General features: G+C 46.9%; 1 protein-coding gene and 1 long non-coding RNA gene across 5 annotated transcripts in view; one reads left to right on the forward strand and one right to left on the reverse strand.

Annotated features, from left to right (window-relative positions):
- Nucleotides 1–19131, forward strand: part of LOC137528648 (uncharacterized) — a 211431-nt gene that overhangs the window by 171574 nt on the left and 20726 nt on the right. The gene's annotated exons all lie outside the window — the stretch shown is intronic.
- Nucleotides 1522–13511, reverse strand: LOC137528645 (TLR adapter interacting with SLC15A4 on the lysosome-like). The gene is made up of 2 exons (XM_068250057.1): nucleotides 13437–13511; nucleotides 1522–4641 (listed from the first exon to the last, which is right to left on the reverse strand). Exon 2 carries the CDS (start codon nucleotides 4616–4618, stop codon nucleotides 3788–3790), a length of 831 nt encoding a protein of 276 aa, XP_068106158.1. The 5' UTR covers nucleotides 4619–4641; nucleotides 13437–13511; the 3' UTR covers nucleotides 1522–3787.

The raw sequence follows: 19131 nt of genomic DNA on the forward strand, positions 1-19131 counted from the left end.
CATACATGCCTGCAGGGAATGAGGAAGAGAGGCACCGCGGGGGAGGAGTCCGGAGTGTAGAGCATGGTGCTGCCTTCTGTGTCCCCTCCCCTCCAGCTATGGTGACCCCATACATGCCTGCAGGGAATGAGGAAGAGAGGCACCGTGGGGAGAAGTCCAGAGTGTAGAGCGCGGTGCTGCCTCCTGTGTCCCCTCCAGCTATGGTGATCCCATACATGCCTGCAGGGAATGAGGAAGAGAGGCACCGCGGGGGAGGAGTCCGGAGTGTAGAGCATGGTGCTGCCTTCCATGTCCTGCCTGGATCAGGCAAGACCCCAGTGTGTGTACACTCTGGATTTGTAAGGGAAACAAAGGGAATAATGGCGTCCCCAACATTACTTTTGGGAACATCATATGATGGACACCTAATGATTTTGTGTGGCTGAGGCCCCACTGTAGCTAGGACCGGCCCTGGGTATTCTGTCCGACACGTTGATTCTATACTCACTTATTTTTTTTTAATTTTTTTTTTAGCTTGTCTTGGCTCCTGTTGCATGCAACAGGAGTCCCGGTCAGCAAGGCTATTAGCCCCGTGCACGGAAAAAGCGTGAGTGCCCTAAAGCACCCCCACAAAACGTGCACGAGTAGCCACGGGCCCCACAATACAGCAGGGCCCTTCCGGTTGTTCCCCGAAGGGAACCTTCCCCCTTTGCCATCGGCTCAGGGGGTGGCATCCTCCAACACCCGAGGGGTTGAAGGATCCTGGGGTCCTCCGAGGAGGACCCCTACTGTGCCCAGTGGTTACCCAAAGGGCCTGGCCATGTGGCATCCCACATGGTCCGGGTGGCTCCCCCGAGAGGGAGCCAGGTGGGAACCGAAGTCCCCGGTGCCAGCAAGCTGGCCCCGACCTTGCGGCCGGAGTGATAAAAATTCCGCACTCTCCCTAGCCAAAAGGCCGGGGAGCTGCGTTAGTTGGCGATGCATATGGGCAGTACAGACCAAAGCACCCTACTTCCGCCTGAGATCTGCCACATCTCAGGTTTTTTCAGGTGCACCTGGAGCGCCACTTCCAGGGGCAGTACGCCTAAGCAAAGCCCTCAGCCATTCAGCCTCGACCATGGTATAGATCCATTCAATCAACTCCTGGGAATTACGACCAGGAAGGACACCCTGCCACAGTGCCATCCCTCTAGGTCCCCCCAAAAATTTCAAGAACAGATACCTGACAGGGTTGAGAATTATACTTTTGTGTAAAAGTCCAGGACAAACTCTGCCATTGAATCACATGTTTAATCTCTTACAGCCATAGCACATATAGGCATCGAGTGTCATGATTTAAAGTAGCCCAGCGTTCTTTTAGATCCATTTTAGTTATATTTTATAGTGTTACAATCACTGCAGATCACTAGAGAAAACAACCATAAAACAAGATATCAATGCAACCGCCACAGATGGTCAATGAGGAAATTGCCAACTTGGATTTGCATTTCCTGGAAATTTGCATGCAGCTTAAAATCCGACCAATCAAACTTGACAGACAGGTTTTGTTTTTTTTGATTGGTCCACGTTCAAGCTGCATATAATTACGTGAAATTTGAAAGCGAGTCAAACTTATTTGCATCCTATTGACCATCTCTGGTAACCACTTAATTGTTTAAAAAATTCATTCTAGTTTTGCCGATCTATTTGCTGTACGTTCTTAAAGTGAACCCGGGGCAAACTCCAGTCAAAAAACAGATACTTTCCTTAGAGGAAAGCCCAGAGCCAGCACTTCCATAGAGGCAAAGGGGTTAATTGCCCCAGGGCCCCAGAGCCAGTAGGGGCCCCCAAGATGTGTTCCCCCCTCCCGTCCAGGTATGGTGACCCCATACATGCCTGCAGGGAATGAGGAGGAGAGGCACTGCGGGGGAGGAGTCCAGAGTGTAGAGCATGATGGTGCCTCCTGTATCCTGTCTGGATTAGGTAAGACCCCAATGTGTGTCCCCTCCCCTCCAGCTATGGTGACCCCATACATGCCTGCAGGGAATGAGGAAGAAAGGCGCAGTGGGGGAGGAGTCCGGAGTGTAGAGCATGATAGGGCCTCCTGTGCCCTGTCTGGATTAGGTAAGACCCCAATGTGTGTCCCCTCCCTTCCAGCTATGGTGACCCCATACATGCCTCTAGGAAATGAGGAAGAGAGGCACTGTGGGGAGGAGTCCGGAGTGTAGAGCATGGTGCTGCCTCCTGTGCCCTGTCTGGATTAGGTAAGACCCCAATGTGTGTCCCCTCCCTTCAGCTATGGTGACCCCATACATGCCTGCAGGAAATAAGGAAGAGAGGCGAAGTGGGGAGAAGTCCGGAGTGTAGAACATGCTGCTGCCTCCTGTGTCCTGCCTGGAATAGGTAATACCCCAATGTGTGTTTTGTAAGGGAAAGGAGGAGGGGTATAATGTAGTCCCCAACAATGCTATTGGGGACATATGATGGGCACCTAATAATTTTGTGTGGCTGGAACTGTGGTGGGATGGGTCCTGGTAGGTGGCTACGAGGTCAGGGGGCATTGCTGGGGGGAGCAAGTTACTTTTGCCCCGGGGCCCCATTACATCTAGAACGGGCCCTGGGGAAGCTTCTAGATCCACCAAGGCTTCCCACGTCCTCCTCCCGACCACTGCTGCCGTCTGTGACTCTGCTGAGAATTGCCACCGCAACAATCTTCACGCATGAGCATGGCCGTGCTGCACCCACGAAAGCATGCGCCTGTGCAGTAGCACACACTGCTCCGGGTTACAGTGCATACGCTGCCCTACTCATGCAGAGTAGCGCAGTCACGATCAGAAATCAGGCAAGTTCTCTTGAAGGTCCACAAATGGCAATGGTGATCTGGAGGATGGCGTGGGAATCCTATGCAGCTTCCAGATGTTTCCTTGTTTTTAGGAAAGTATGTTTTTTGACCCAAGGTTCGCCACGGGTACACTTTAAGAGTTCTCTCCGGATCAAGAGAACTTTTCCAAAAATGATCCAATGCTTGATACCCCCATTGTGCAGTCTTCCTTAAGGTCTTCGCTGTTGTATTTAAATGCATTTACAGAGCATCTGGAAGGATTACGAAAGCAAAGGGTCTGCAGGGAAAACATCTCCAAACAGAAGCTAAAAAATGTACAGTATTTACCGAGATACATACATGGAGAGTGGACTGAAAGAGACACTGAAGCGAAAAAAAATTCTGACAAAATGATTTGTATGTGTAGTACAGCTAAGAAATAAAACATTAGGAGCAGAGACATAAGTCTAATATTGTTTCCAGTACGGGAACAGTCAAGAAACTCCAGTTGTTATCTATGCAAAAGAGCCATTGAGCTCCACGACTTTCAAAGTCGCAGAGAGCTCTGTCTTCTGCAGCTTGTTATCTCAATTGTCAGTCACTGTATTTTCTTTTTCTCTCCAGAGGACAGGTCAAAGGTTCACTGGCCTGCTCTGTAAAATCATTTAGAATGCTGAGTAGTGTGTAAACTGCAAATATTAGAGAATGATGCAATGTTATAAAAAACCTAATATAACTGAAAATAAAAATATGAGAATATTTTCTTTGCTACTAATGTTCTAGTAATTATCTGTACTACACAACGAATTCATTATACTATAATTTTTTTTTTCGCTTCAGTGTCTCTTTAAGCCAAATGTGGGAGAAAACATTTCGGAGGTTCTGAACGTGTCCATGAATAACGATGGTGAAGATGGGAAAATGTCTGGATTATGGCTTCATTTGATGTCCATATATTTAAAAATGCACCCATGTTCATTCAACCATCAGGTCCCTATGATTAAGGTATTACGTTTTGATGCGCAGAGAAGGGTTCTTTTTAAGGGCGGAGGAGTTTGACACCATCCCTGATTTCTTTTTGCTGTCTTGCTTAGAGATGTGCAGGACGGGGGTAATAAACTCGGAGCTGCCCGCGCTGGTGGCACTGCACAGGTACTGCAGGATGGCTTCTCTGGCCTTTGCCTGGTCGACGTTCTTCTCCTGGGATATCAGCAGGCTCATCTGGTTAACGTTGAGCATTAGTACGTTGGTAGACATGTTGGTGAGGTTGTCCTCAAAGCACTGCTTGTACAGCTCCTGCATTTTTTTCTCCAGGTATCCGTTGAGGACAGAGTTGGAGAATGGGGCGGGTGGAAAGGCGTTGCTCTCCTCACTGTCATGGAACCTTTCTTCTGAAAGTTCTCCAAAGCCATCACTTGGAGGACTGCTGCTGTCAATGTCCACCGAGAGCAGCACCGGCCCATCATCATTGTCCAGGTCCAGGATGCAACCAGAGTCCTTTTTATTCAGAATGTGGTCCCCTCCAATGTGAAGGTCTGGGTAGTTTTTGTAGATGCTTGCGTACGTGCTGGACCAGGAGGTATATAGGTCCAGGCTGTGGTCGCTGGCCATGTCTCGGCAAGGAATACACAAGGCTTGGGATAAAGGTGCCGTAGGGCCCCTCTGGTAACCGGCATCATCTCCCGAGCTTTCTCCATTTATCTTACTTTCCAGTTTTCTACGAACGCTATCATGGTGGCGACGTGTGGAGGTTCTCGTACCACCGCTGACTTGGTCCTGACAATCACTATTTAAGACCTCCTGAAACATGATGGTGCTGAGGAACGCCTCTGACAACATGTTGGCGGCTCAAAGAGTTTCACCTGAGAGGGAATAAAAGTGAATAATATTAATACACAAAATCTGTAAAATACAGCGCAAAATATCAGATGAAGAAGAGCTTGACAAAAACTCAAGGCCATGTTGGTCTAGCATTTAATGATGACGAAGGACACTAGACATAAACTCCTCCTCTGGTGTGTGTGTGGGCGGGATCTACAGGGAGCTCAGAAAGGGGGTGTGGCTGGAACCAGGGCACTCATTGGCTGTGATTCACAGGTGGAGTTACAGGGAAGGAAACAGGGAAGGAACTAAAGTTACCCATACATCTAGGTTCTTGGCGGCCGATCGACCATCGATAATTATTATTGAATTGGATGAAAATTGGTGCTGCCAAGCGCATGCCCGATTGACGATGCTACCACTTTCGGGTCGAACATGTCGATATGCTGCAAGATGTCGGTCCGTCAGCAAGAGGACATGGCCAGGGGGGCAGGCGTGTGCGCGTACATTTGCACGCATGGGTACGTGTCACGGCTGAGCTGACCTGCGGGCGATGCGGCAGTGGTGGCGGTAGGGAAGGGGGGTTGTGAGGTCAGAGGCCTAGCGCCCATTATTGTAATTGGCCTAGGTCAAGTACACAAATAAAATAGGGAGGCAGCCAAAGTGCTTTGCTTCTTAGCACATGTAGTAAAGTAGCACATACAGTGGGATGCAAAAGTTTGGGCAACCTTTTTAATCGTCATGATTATCCTTTATAAATCGTTGGTTGTTATAATAAAAAAATGTCAGTTAAATATATCCTATAGGAGACACACACAGTGATATTTGAGAAGGGAAATTAAATTTATTGGATTTACAGAACGTGCGCAATAATTGTTTAAATAAAATTAGGCAGGTGCATAAATTTATCATTTTATTGATTCCAAAACCTTTAGAACTAATTATTGGAACTCAAATTGGCTTGGTAAGCTCAGTGACCCCTGATCTACACACACAGGTGAATCCAATTATAAGAAAGAATATTTAAGGGGGTCAATTGTAAGTTTTCCTCCTCTTTAATTTTCTCTGAAGAGTAGCAACATGGGGGTCTCAAAACAACTCTCAAATGACCTGAAGACAAAGATTGTTCCCCATCATGGTTTTGGGGAAGGATACAGAAAGCTTTCTCAGAGATTTCAGCTGTCAGTTTCCACAGTTAGGAACATATTGAGTCAACCCACAGACCAGCACCAAAGACCTACAACATCATCTTGCTGCAGATGGAGTCACTGTGCATCATTTAACCATTCAGCACACTTTACACAAGGAGATGCTGTATGCGAGAGTGATGCAGAGGAAGCCTTTTCTCCGCCCACAGCACAAACAGAGCCTTTTGAGGTATGCTAAAGCACATTTGGACAAGCCAGCTTCATTTTGGAATAAGATGCTGTGGACTCGTGATGAAACTAAAATTTAGTTATTTGGGCATAACAAGGGGCATTATGCATGGAGGAAAAACAACACAGAATTCCAAGAAACAATACCTGCTACCTACAGTAAAATATGGTGGTGGTTCCATCATGCTGTGGGGCTGTGTGGCCAGTGCAGGGACTGGGAATTTTGTTGAAGTTGAGGGATGCATGGATTCCACTCAGTATCAGTAGATTCAGTGACAAAGCTGAAGCTGCGGTGTGGCTGGATCTTTCAACTAAATGACGACTCTAAACACTGCTCAAAATCCACTAAGGCATTCATGCAGATGAACAAGTACAACGTTCTGGATTGGCCATCTCAGTCCCCAGACCTGAATATAATTGAAAATCTGTGGTGTGAGTTAGAGAGCTGTCCATGCTCGGAAGCCATCAAACCTGAATGAACTAGAAATGTTTTGTAAAGAGGGATGGTCCAAAATACCTTCATCCAGAATCCAGACTCTCATTGGAAGTTACAGAAAGCGTTTAGAGGCTGTAATGTCTGCAAAAGGAGAATCTACTAAATATTGATTTCATTTCTTTTTTGCAGTGCCCACATTTTTGCACATGTCTAATTTTGTTTAAACAATTATTGTGCACTTTCTGTAAATCCAATAAACTTCATTTCACTTCTCAAACATCACTGTGTGTGTCTCCTTTATGATATATTTAACTGACATTTTTTATTGTAACAACCAACGATTTATACATGACGATTTATCATGACGATTAACAAGGCTGCCCAATCTTTCGCATCCCATTGTAGCTCCCAACTGTCCCTCGATTGGAGGGACAGTAATATGTTGGTGCTTTATAAATACAATAAATATTTATAATAACCCAGTCCCTCTGTCCCTCTTTCTTCCTCATCTGTCCCTCTTTCAGGACTCATGTACAGAAATATATAAATATATGTATTTTTCAACATATGTCATTTTCTAAAATGTGTTTAATTGACTCTAAACTTTATTGCCATCCTTTAAATTGATGTATTTCTTATTTGATGAATGAACCAAGATAGCAGGGGCGGAACTAGAAATCACTGGGCTCCCCCTGCGAAAATGTGGATGCCCCGCCCCCTTCCTTCCCCGGAGCCCGCTCTGGTCTGTTTTGGGGGTTGGAGGGGTCGCAGCATGAGGGGAGACCGTGGCCACCTACATCAGCGAGGAGGGAGGGGCCACTCCCCCCCCCCCTCACCTCGGGCTCTCCCCTCAGCGCTCTCCCTCCAGCATTAATAAGTGGCAGCGGCAGGCAGGAGCACAGGCATACCTCCATGTGTTCCACTGCGGAGATCTGATCTCTAAGTGCCACACGCTACTTCCTGATAAACAGGAAGTAGCGTCAGATGCTTAGAGAGCGGAACCTTCGGCGGTGGAACGCCTCCTCCCGCGGGTGCAGGGGCTGCAGCCCCTATTGTTACGCCACTGCAGGATAGAAAGGACTGGTGTGGTTTGAATTATAACACAACCTATTTTTCTTATGACATCTTTATGGTATGCCTGACTAGGGGTGTGCTGGGGGCGTGGCTAGGGGTGTGGCATAAGTGTCTCTCCTATCTCAAAAATTTGGGATGTATGGCATCAGTACACAGAACATGTTTCAGGATGACACCAATACGCTCTCCCCGTCCAAGGGACCCCTGTTCACAGCTAACAGGCTGCTGCAGTGTGAGCTGATCTCTGCTGTCTCCAGGCAGAGACAGATCTACCATGACACAGCCTGACGCCCGCTCACTCGTCTGTCTGTATCGACCACCTGTAATGGAGGAGGAGGAGCCGCGGCTGGCGGTGAGACCAGGACTCGCCCTGGATGGATGAAGTAGGGCCCCCAGCCGGCCCCTCTAGTCAAGGGGCCCCAGTGCGGTCTCAACCTCTGAACCCCCTATTGTTACGCTACTGCCTGCCAGCCTCTACTGGGGTCATGTTACCCTGGCTACCTATACTGGGGACAACTATATCTGTCTACATATACTGGGGGCACCTATACTTGGCTTTCTATGATGGGGGCTCCTATACCTGGCTACATCTACTAGGAGCACCTACAACTGGCTACCTACCTATACTGAGGGCGTTTGGTTTTTTTTGTACCGCCGCTATAACTTACAATGTAAATTGTTGGGTGCTGTGCGATCATTCCAAATGAAGGGGGGGGGGGGGGGGGGGAGGAAGGAAGGACACATCAGGTAGCTAAAAGTCTAGAACCGGCCCTGCCTCCAGTATGTACAATAAAAGCTGTTACTCTGTGCTGTACTGATAGTAAACTTTCTGCAGTGTATGCTGATCTCTGCTTCCTCCAGTATGTACAGTATAAGCTGTTACTCTGTGCCTGTACTGATAGTAAACTAGCTGCAGTGTGTGCTGATCTCTGCTTCCTCCAGTATGTACAGTATAAGCTGTTACTCTGTGCCTGTACTGATAGTAAACTAGCTGCAGTGTGTGCTAATCTCTGCTTCCTCCAGTATGTACAATAAAAGCTGTTACTCTGTGCTGTACTGATAGTAAACTTTCTGCAGTGTGTGCTGATCTCTGCTTCCTCCAGTATGTGCAATGTAAGCTGTTACAGTGTACTTGTACTGATAGCAAACTAGCTGCAGCGTGTGCTAATCTCTGCTTCCTCCAGTATGTACAGTATAAGCTGTTACTCTGTGCCTGTACTGATAGTAAACTAGCTGCAGTGTGTGCTAATCTCTGCTACCCCCAGTATGTGCAATGTAAGCTGTTACAGTGTACTTGTACTGATAGCAAACTAGCTGCAGTGTGTGCTGATCTCTGCTGCCTCCAGTATGTACAATATAAGCTTTTACTCTTTACATGTACTGATAGTAAACTAGCTGCAGTGTGTGCTGATCTCAGCTACCCCCAGTATGTTCAGTATAAGCTGTTAGGCCCAGTGCACACCAAAACCGCTAGCAGATCGTCAAAACGCTAGCGGTTTTGGGAGCAGAGAGCCGATATTTGCCGGGTGCACACCGAGCGGATTTTGTATGTGATCCGCCGGCCGCATCAGCATCCGCATGGCTAATGTAACTCTATAGGCTGGTGCACACCGGCGGTTTGAGGTTTTAAGCAAACCGCAAACGTGCAGCAAGAGGCACGTTTGCGGCTTGCTGAAAACCTCAAACCGCCGGTGTGCACCAGCCCATAGAGATACATTAGCCATGCAGATTTTCAAGCGGATGCGGCCGGCGGATCCTCCCAGTGTGCACTGGGCCTAACTCTGTGCCAATACTGATAGTAAACTAGCTGCAGTGTGTGCTGATCTCTGCTACCTCCAGTATGTACAGTATACGCTGTTACTCTGTGCCTGTACTGATACTAAACTAGCTGTAGTGTGTGCTGATCTCTGCTACCCCCAGTATGTACAGTATAAGCTGTTACTCTGTGCCTGTACTGATAGTAAGCTAGCTGCAGTGTGTGCTGATCTCTGCTACCCCCAGTATGTACAGTATAAGCTGTTACTCTGTGCCTGTACTGATAGTAAGCTAGCTGCAGTGTGTGCTGATCTCTGCTACCTCCAGTATGTACAGTATAAGCTGTTACTCTGTGCCTGTACTGATAGTAAACTAGCTGCAGTGTGTGCTGATCTCTGCTACCCCCAGTATGTACAGTATAAGCTGTTACTCTGTGCCTGTACTGATCGTAAACTAGCTGCAGTGTGTGCTGATCTCTGATGCCTCCAGTATGTACAATATAAGCTGTTACTCTTTACCTCCACTGATAGTATACTAGCTGCAGTGTGTGCTGATCTCTGTTGCCTCCAGTATATACAGTATAAGCTGTTACTCTTTACCTGTACTGATAGTAAACTAGCTGCAGTGTGTGCTGATCTCAGCTACCCCCAGTATGTACCGCGTAAAGTAAACTGTTACTCTGTGCCTGTATTGATAGTAAACTAGCTGTGGTGTGTGCTGATCTCTGCTATCTTCAGTATGTACAGTATAATCTGTTACTCTGTGCCTATACTGATAGTAAACTAGATGCAGTGTGTGCTGATCTCTGGTACCTCCAGTATGTACAGTATAAGCTGTTACTCTGTGCATGTACTGATAGTAAACTAGCTGCAGTGTGTGCTGATCTCTGCTACCTCCAGTATGTACAGTATAAGCTGTTACTCTGTACCTGTATTGATAGTATACTAGCTGCGGTGTGTGCTGATCTCTGCTACCTCCAGTATGTACAGTATAATCTGTTACTCTGTGCCTGTGCTGATAGTAAACTAACTGCAGCATGTGCTGATCTCTGCTACCTCCGGTGTGTACAGTATAAGCTATTACTCTGTGTCTGTATTGATAGTAAACTAGCTGCAGTGTGTGCTGATCTCTGCTACCCCCAGTATGTACAGTATAATCTGTTACTCTGTACCTGTACTGATAGTGAACTAGCTGCAGTGTGCACTACCTTCATGTGCTTGGAATATATGTTCCATCTTCACTCACTCTTAATTTGTAATTACTGCATATGGTAATATTATTGTGAGATTAGGAGGATATGTTTTTATTATTAACTTTCTAATTTTCCTGAATGGTGCAATTACTTTTTCTCTGCTCAGTTTCCCCCCTTCTATCACCTTCTGAATGGCTGTTTGTTGCTGACAGCTCCAGGCTGGAGACACCGGACATCTCACTTGTGTTACCGCATGTGATAATAAATGGCTGTTAGTTACTGACAGCTCCAGGCTGGAGACACCGGACATCTCACTTGTGTTACCGCATGTGATAATAAATGGCTGTTAGTTACTGACAGCTCCAGGCTGGAGACACCGGACATCTCACTTGTGTTACCGCATGTGATAATAAATGGCTGTTAGTTACTGACAGCTCCAGGCTGGAGACACCGGACATCTCACTTGTGTTACCGCATGTGATAATAAATGGCTGTTAGTTACTGACAGCTCCAGGCGGGAGACACCGGACATCTCACTTGTGTTGCCGCATGTGATAATAAATGGCTGTTAGTTACTGACAGCTCCAGGCGGGAGACACCGGACATCTCACTTGTGTTACCGGATGTGATAATAAATGGCTGTTAGTTACTGACAGCTCCAGGCTGGAGACACCGGACATCTCACTTGTGTTACCGGATGTGATAATAAATGGCTGTTAGTTACTGACAGCTCCAGGCTGGAGACACCGGACATCTCACTTGTGTTACCGCATGTGATAATAAATGGCTGTTAGTTACTGACAGCTCCAGGCTGGAGACACCGGACATCTCACTTGTGTTGCCGCATGTGATAATAAATGGCTGTTAGTTACTGACAGCTCCAGGCTGGAGACACCGGACATCTCACTTGTGTTACCGGATGTGATAATAAATGGCTGTTAGTTACTGACAGCTCCAGGCGGGAGACACCGGACATCTCACTTGTGTTACCGCATGTGATAATAAATGGCTGTTAGTTACTGACAGCTCCAGGCTGCAGAGACACCGGACATCTCACTTGTGTTACCGCATGTGATAATAAATGGCTGTTAGTTACTGACAGCTCCAGGCTGGAGACACCGGACATCTCACTTGTTGCTGCATGCTCTAATCTCTGTGAATTGACATTTATCGAGGCATTTACTGCACAGGTCGGTAATCTGCCACACTAGTCTGTAATTCAACTGAACTCAGAGCTTCCTCTCTGCTCTCAAAGATAAGCAATAATAGCCTTTAAAAAAAACACATTTCTTTGTTACGGCATACAGAACTCCTGCAATAAATCTGCAATGTGTCTACTTCCTGCTTTCATGGAGGCAGATATAGGGTAAACATCCCGTGTTTACATATTAGCTGTGTGTGCAAAGGACTTCCAAATGTCTGTGCTGATGCAGATGAGAGATCAAATTACACTTGTAATTACTTACAGATGAGGGGGACTTACACAGGCTCTTCTCTCTAAAAACACATAGGGTGCTTTTCCCCGTTTTCCTTGCTGTGGAAGAGTTCAGTCCACTTTTTAAAAAAAACCTGGTGTGAAACCTATGGAAGCTGCCATGTTTATTTCCTTATACCAGTTGCGCGGCAGCCCTGCTGATCTTTCTGGTTAGTGGGGTCTAAATCGCACACCTGAAACAAGCATGCAGATAATCTTGTAAGATTTGTCATAGACATCTGATCTGCTGCATGCTTGTTCAGGGGCTATGGCTTGATGCTGAGTGCACACATAGCATAACATGAAGGGCTGCGTTTTATGTCATGTGCATATTTTATTTTTGGTGTGCGTTTTTGCTGCGTTTTTATTGCATTTTTGCTTCGTTTGCGTTATTGTTTTTTTTTTTTACTGCAGATGCGCTTTTCAAGCGTTTTCCGTGCATTTTAATGCGTTTGCGGTTCGCATATACAAAAGGCATATGCATTTTGTATGCTTTTTACAATTGCGTTTCATGCAAATTATTAAGAAGACAACAGGAAGCGGAAATACATCGCAAAACAATTTTTCTTTGCAAAAACGCTTATAAAACCGCATGGGAAACGCATACCATTGCGTTTCCATTGACTTACATTATGTGCATGTTTGATGCGTTTTTGCAAATTTTCCAACAAAACCCGTGTTTTTGAAAACGCACGCATATAAAACGCATATGCGTTTTTACCTGCGGCCCATAGACTTCCATTAGCGGCAAAAACGCAGAGTTTTCCGCAACGCTTGCATTTCTGCTAAGTGTGCACCCAGCAGAGGATCAGCAGGAAAGCCAGTCAATGTGCATAATTTAAAAGTAAATAAACAGGTCAGCCTCTGTATCCCCCTCACCTCTGGTTCCCTTTAAAGCGGACCTGAACTCAGAACTTCCTCTCGGCTCTTAAAGATAAGCAACAGCATAATAACCTTTAGAGAAAAACATTTCTTTGTTACAGCTGATACAAATCCTGCAATAAATCTGCAGTGTGTCTACTTCCTGCTTTCATGGAAGCAGACATCTTGTTAACATCCTGTGTTTTCAAATGAACATATCTGCCGTGGCAGTCATGTGATGTGACACGGGGGAAATATCAAATTACAACTTGTGATTAGTCACAAATGAGGGGGAATTAGACAGGCTAAACTCTCTTAATACATACAGGGTGCAATTCTCTGTTTTCCTTCTGTCCTGTGCTAGAGTTCAGGTCCACATTAAGCCTGGCAAACACATCCAATTGTGATTGGCCAATTGCTGACCAACTTTCCCTCTTCCATGTAGTATGAGAAGCCAACAGATGTCCAATTCTATGAACAGATTGCGTAGGTAAGCTCTTATACTACATGGAAGTGGTAGCATTGGCCAATCAATATTGGCTGTGTGTACACACCCTTCGTGTCACAAAATGTTTGGTAAAATCGTCTGTTTTCCTCATGCAGTAATGCGTTAGTGAATTAAAGGCACAGATTTGCGTGGGTCATATCACGCCTAGGAAGACACTCACCTCCTGCAGCTCTTCATACTAGTGAATCCGTCTGGCGGCGGTCCCTCCCGATCACTGAACAGATTCTTTATTCCGCTCGCAGTGACCTATTCTCAGCCCTTCCCCTTTTTCCTGCGCGGAAAGCAGAAGTGTGAGGCAACCATCATCATCGCTTTCACAAGAGGAAATAAACGGCAGTTAAATTAAACGTACATCCTGGTTACCAAATATAGAAAACATACAACGGGCAGAGCGAAGTTCTCACTGCGGTATGCCAAGCGTTTCATCTTGCATGCAAAACCCATGCAAATGGTTTGTAGGCAGCCTACTGGAAGTGGGAAGGTTCAGATTGGCAGGATTTGCCTCTGATTTGCACGATTCAAAGCTGCATGCAATTTGCAATATATTTGCATGCGAATCGCAATGATTCGTGGAGCAGATTCTGGGGAGCCGAGCTTTGATTCAATGAAATTTTCTCCCACGTTTTCTCCTAGGATATTTCTTTTATCTCATTAACAAAATCACTTTTCAGTATGGTTGGAGGTTGTCCCTGGCAAGCGGTCGGGAACCCATGTTCATATCGGGAATCATAGGTTTGTCAATTGTTTGTCTTTAACCACCTAAAGGATACCCGAGGTGACATGTGACATGATGAGATAGACATGTGTATGTACAGTGTCTAGCACACACATAACTATGCTGTGCTCCTTTTTTTCTTTCTCTGCCTGAAAGAGTTAAATATCAGATATGTAAGTGGCTGACTCAGTCCTGACTCAGGGCTCGTTCCCACTGTTGCGACGCGATTTCGGCCGCATTCCGACGCAGGGTGCCATGCGAAATTAACCATGACACTGCCAGGGCTAAATAAAATTAAAAAAGGTGCGAAATCGCACGCGAAATCGCGGGTATAAACGCATGTAACAAACGCATGCGTTTTTACTATTAAATACATTAGCGGCGATTCGCACGGATTCCCGACGCAGGCGAAATCGTTGGCTCTTTTATGCGTTTTTTTACCGCTGAAAAAAACGCACCTCAACAACGCTACAGTGGAAACAGGCCCATCCACTTGCATTACATGTGCGGATCTGCATGCGTTGGACGCATGCAGATTCGCGATAGTGGGAACGAGCCCTCAGACAGGAAGTGACTACAGTGTGACCCTCACTGATATGGAATTCCAACTGTAAAACACTTTCCTAGCAGAATAGGGCTTCTGAGAGCAGGAAAGAGATAAAAAGGGTCAATAGTTCATAGATTTTAGCTCTGGCATATTTCAATGAATGTGTCATTGAGCAAAAACAAGAAAACAGTTAAAACTTAAAAAGTAGATTTAAACATAAAATAAAACTGTGGAATATCTTAAAAAGTCATTTTTTAGGAGAAGGAAGATAGATACAATCGTTTATTTCATTCGTTTATTTTCGCTTCGGCTGACCTTTAAGAACCACAGTATTAAACTCCCCTAATGACCAGGCCATTTTTTACAAATTAGGCCACTGCATCTTTAAAGCTAATGGGAACCAGTTTTTTTTTTTTTTAAAGTCAGATAGGCCCAGTGCATACCAAAACCGCTAGCAGATCCGCAATACGCTAGCGGTTTTGGGAGCTGATTTCAGAGCGTTTCTAGGCATGTTTAGAGAGGTTTTCTAAACATACCTAGTGGTTTTGGGTGCGTTTTTGTGTAGCAGATTACATATATTGTTACAGTAAAAGCTGTTACTGAACAGCTACTGTAACAAAAATGCCTGGCAAACCGCTCTGAAGTAGCGTTTTTCTGAGCAGTTTGCGTTTTTCCTATACTTTACATTGAGGATGAAACGCTTCTGAAAACCGCAAACGCGCAGCAGGAGGCGCGTTTGCGGCTTGGCAAAAACCTCAAACCGCCGGTGTGCACCATCCCATTGCAATATATTAGCCAAGCGTTTTTCCAGGCGGATGCGGCCGGCGGATCGCTCCAAAAACCGCTTGGTGTGCACTAGGCCATACTCACCTAAGGAGAGGGAGGCTCTGGGTCCCATAGAGCACTCCCTCTCCTCTCCCGGTCCCCATTGTTGCGCTGGCTCCCCGTAGCGGTATTCGACTGTTTTGGTCAAATACAGCTGTCTCTGGGCCGAAGGGAGGCTTTGGAGATGCTTCGGGAGCCCGAGTGCTCCCGAAGACTGCCCCCGCTCTACACTGCGCACGCGCCCTCTATGAAGCATTCACGTGTGCGCCGCCTGTCTTCAGGAGGACTTGGCTCCCGAAGACTTCCGAAGTCCCCCTCGGCGGGGGTTGTGAACGGGGGGGGGGGGGAGCCAGCGCAGCACCGGGGGCACCAGGAGAGGAGAGGGAAGGCTCATTAGGACTGAGCCTTCCCTCTCCTTAGGTGAGTATCTGCCTCTTTTTTTTTAAATACGGGGTTCATTAGCTTTAAGGTCTCGCTGCAGGGCCATACAACTCAGCACACAAGTGCCAATCGACAGGAAGCGGTCGCCAAAGGGCTATATCGCGTATTAGCCTTTCTCCCGCCAAACCACACTGCACGACATTGACACCATATTGGCCAACTCTTAAAAAATGTGAATTGTATGCAACAATATGCAGATTGTAAAGGGACCAATCAAATGCAGCCGGGGGAATCTGCTCTCTCTCTCCCTCCCTCTCTCTCTCTGAAGTACAGACTGCCCAGAACTTGCCATCTTGCAGCAGAAGTAACTAGCTGGTTCTCAGTTTACAGTGGGGGGGGGGGGGGGGGGGAGCACCCAAAGTTTTGCAGGGGGCAAAGTGATTTCTAGTGACCCTCCTGGTGCTGCTCAAATGACCGGCACCCTTTTTACTTGTCTGGGTCCATATTTGCTCTTTACGTACGCAGGCTGTGCTTCTCAGCAGTGCTGCACAGTACGGTCAGTGCTCCGCCCCTCAGCTGTGATCAGGCTGAAGAGTTCTCTGGACATCCCACAATGCACTGCGGTGATGTGGCGGCTGCAAGAGCGTTACTTGGAAGATTGCATCAGATCGAGGATCGCTTCCCGATTCTGTGTAAAAACATGAGTCACCCAGCAAGCGGCTCACACCAAACTGACCCATTCCACGTCCACCTGATTCCCGGAAAGGCAGAAATCTTCCCACCACTGAGCAAAACAATCACTCACTTCCCAAATACTACATTTCTTTTTCAGTTTTACTTCAACAACAAACAAAGCTCAACTTAAAGGGGACCTGAACCAAGTAAAAGGATTTAAAATAGACACATGATGCAGCCGCAAATGAATATTACATACTTACCCCGCTGTAAGGATCCAGAGCTTTCCCTCTACATAGGCACGTGACTTTTAATCTGCTACCATGGCTGCCCGCAGAAAATTTTACAAGGGGTGGCAAAAAAAGGGGGGGGGGGAGCAAGGGGAATACAGGGGGAAAGTTGTGCGGTGCGCTAAAAAATGGGAATAATAGTGCACCGCGCCAAAAAATGGGAATAATAGTGCACTGCACAAAAAAAATGGACGTGGCCACGGATCAGGATGTGGGTGTGGTCACGGGTGGAGCCAAATTTACGTGAACTTAGCAATGGTGGGGCATTAGACTAGAGGTGCGTACACACATGCGACTATAGTCGTTTGTAACGATCGTTCCCCGATCTTTACCAACGACGATCGTTACAAAAAACGAACCAACGACTATTAAGGCAAACGACGAACGAGGCAAATCGCTACAAAACAAAGTTCTGTCTTGGCGGATTTTTACCACCGACGATCGTTAGCAAAAGTGGTACATCGTTGGAAACGGTCGTTCGTACCAGGCTGGACATGCGCATTTCTCTTTTTCTCCAAGGAACTTTACAATTTTATGCGCAGGCGCATTAAGTGCTTTTACGTGGTGTAACGTTCGTTCTAACGATGTGATCGTTACACACTTTTTACAACTAACTTTACTTCGGTCGTTCTTTCGTCAATTAAAAGATCGTTCGTCGTTGACAACGAACGATCGTTGTCGCATGTGTGTACGTAGCATAGGACTATAGTAGGAATAAGGTTGTGAGCGCCTCCGACACAGGGACCCCCATGTTTAGTGACAGGGACCCCACCCCAGTTTAGGTAGTGACAGGGACCCCCACTCACCATTGTCCCAACAGCCAAGGTCAGACCTCCGAATCAGCTGGCAACCAGTGAGAGTGGCTGCACGGTACCCCTGTGGACACTGTGTTGTATGTGCGCAAGTGATGTCACTTCCGCATATCAGTGCGGTGTCCGCAAGGTCCTAACGCCCGAACTCACTGGTCGCCGGCTGATCGGAGGTCTGATGCAGGGCTGGCTGCTGGGACTTAGGCAGCGGGGACGGCTGGGGAGGTGGGGCGTCTGCGCCATGTTGCCCAACGTGCAGACACCCATGTCCACTACAGATTTGCTTTAAAGCACAACTGAAGTTTTCCAAAACTTTTACAACCTTGCTGGGCTAGAGCTCTTCCATCCGAACATCTTCATATTTGTTGTCTTTGGGGTCCCTCCCGGTCCCCCCATTCTACAACCACTGGCATAACTATGGGGAAGCAGACCCCGCGATTGCATTGGACAACCGGTGGGGAGGAGGGGCCCATACTTCTTCCCTCCTCCTCCACCTGGGACCCCCCTCCTGTGCGGCCCTATTTGTCCTTTCATCCAGGCCTCACCTGGACTTTGAAGATTGGCACTGGAAATGACAGCCATGATAACCGACGGGCTGGTCCACCTCCAGGTGGGGTTCCCACCTACAGCAGAATATCGCACAGTGCGGGATTCTTATTGCTGGCAGTCAGCTGATTGTGTGTGTGAGACACGCATGGAAAATGTGCGTTTAAAAAAACTAAAAGAAAATAAAACCATTCATGGAAAAAAGGAACATGCAAGGAATACAAGAGAAAAAAAAAACCTGCTGCGCTTGCAGTTCCCCAACTTCGCCGTCTCTCTCTGACTCTACTTCCGCCTTCACTTTCGCAGGCAGCATCACAAACCATCCACGATGCGTATCCGCGTTGTTGTGAGCTAACAGAGAATTATGCTTTTTTTTAAGGGAAAAACCTCCCAAAAATTCAAACATATTTCAAAATTATTTTTGAAGGCATGTTCCTGAAAATAAATGGGAAAAGAATATCGGTACTTCCGATCACTGGTTACAACAGACACCAATGATTGTGTATGAAGACAGTGGATTGTACAACGGATCCGCTATGACCGGCAGAAGGGGTGTAGTGTGAACCCGGCCTTAGCTCCTTCACAGGGCCAGTTTGGGGAAAACTGTAGCGTTGGAGCCCCCTGCGCAAAGCTTACCCCCCACACACACCATTACCGCTCTGCTCCCCGGGGCCCTGCAAGTGAAACTGCAGCAATAATTACCTATCAGTCCCGGCGGGCGGGCAGGCAGAGCCCACTACAGGCTAAATACACAGCTTCTATTCAAAACAGAAGCAAACTATGCACTAATCCCTAAACGCAGATTAAAACGGAATGCAAACTGAAAAAGCACATGGATGCAGCTAGCCATAAGTAAATTCTATTTTTAATACAGGGTGTGTATTTAGCCTCTAGGGCAGGGGTCTCAAACTCGCGGCCCGCGGGCCATTTGCGGCCCTCGATACAATATTTTGTGGCCCGCGCCGGCAAAAGCTTCCTTATAGTTCGCTTCAGTGCTCCCAAGTAATCCACCGCATCCACGCCGCTAAACGAGGGCTGCAGAGCCCCCAAATCGCCCAGGAGACAAT

Source organism: Hyperolius riggenbachi, chromosome 8 (genome assembly GCF_040937935.1).
Source record: "Hyperolius riggenbachi isolate aHypRig1 chromosome 8, aHypRig1.pri, whole genome shotgun sequence".
NCBI lineage: Eukaryota > Metazoa > Chordata > Amphibia > Anura > Hyperoliidae > Hyperolius > Hyperolius riggenbachi.

Coding starts and splice junctions, on each gene's coding strand:
- LOC137528645 (XM_068250057.1), bottom strand. CDS start 4,618: ATGTTGTCAGAGGCGTTCCTCAGCACCATCATGTTTCAGGAGGTCTTA.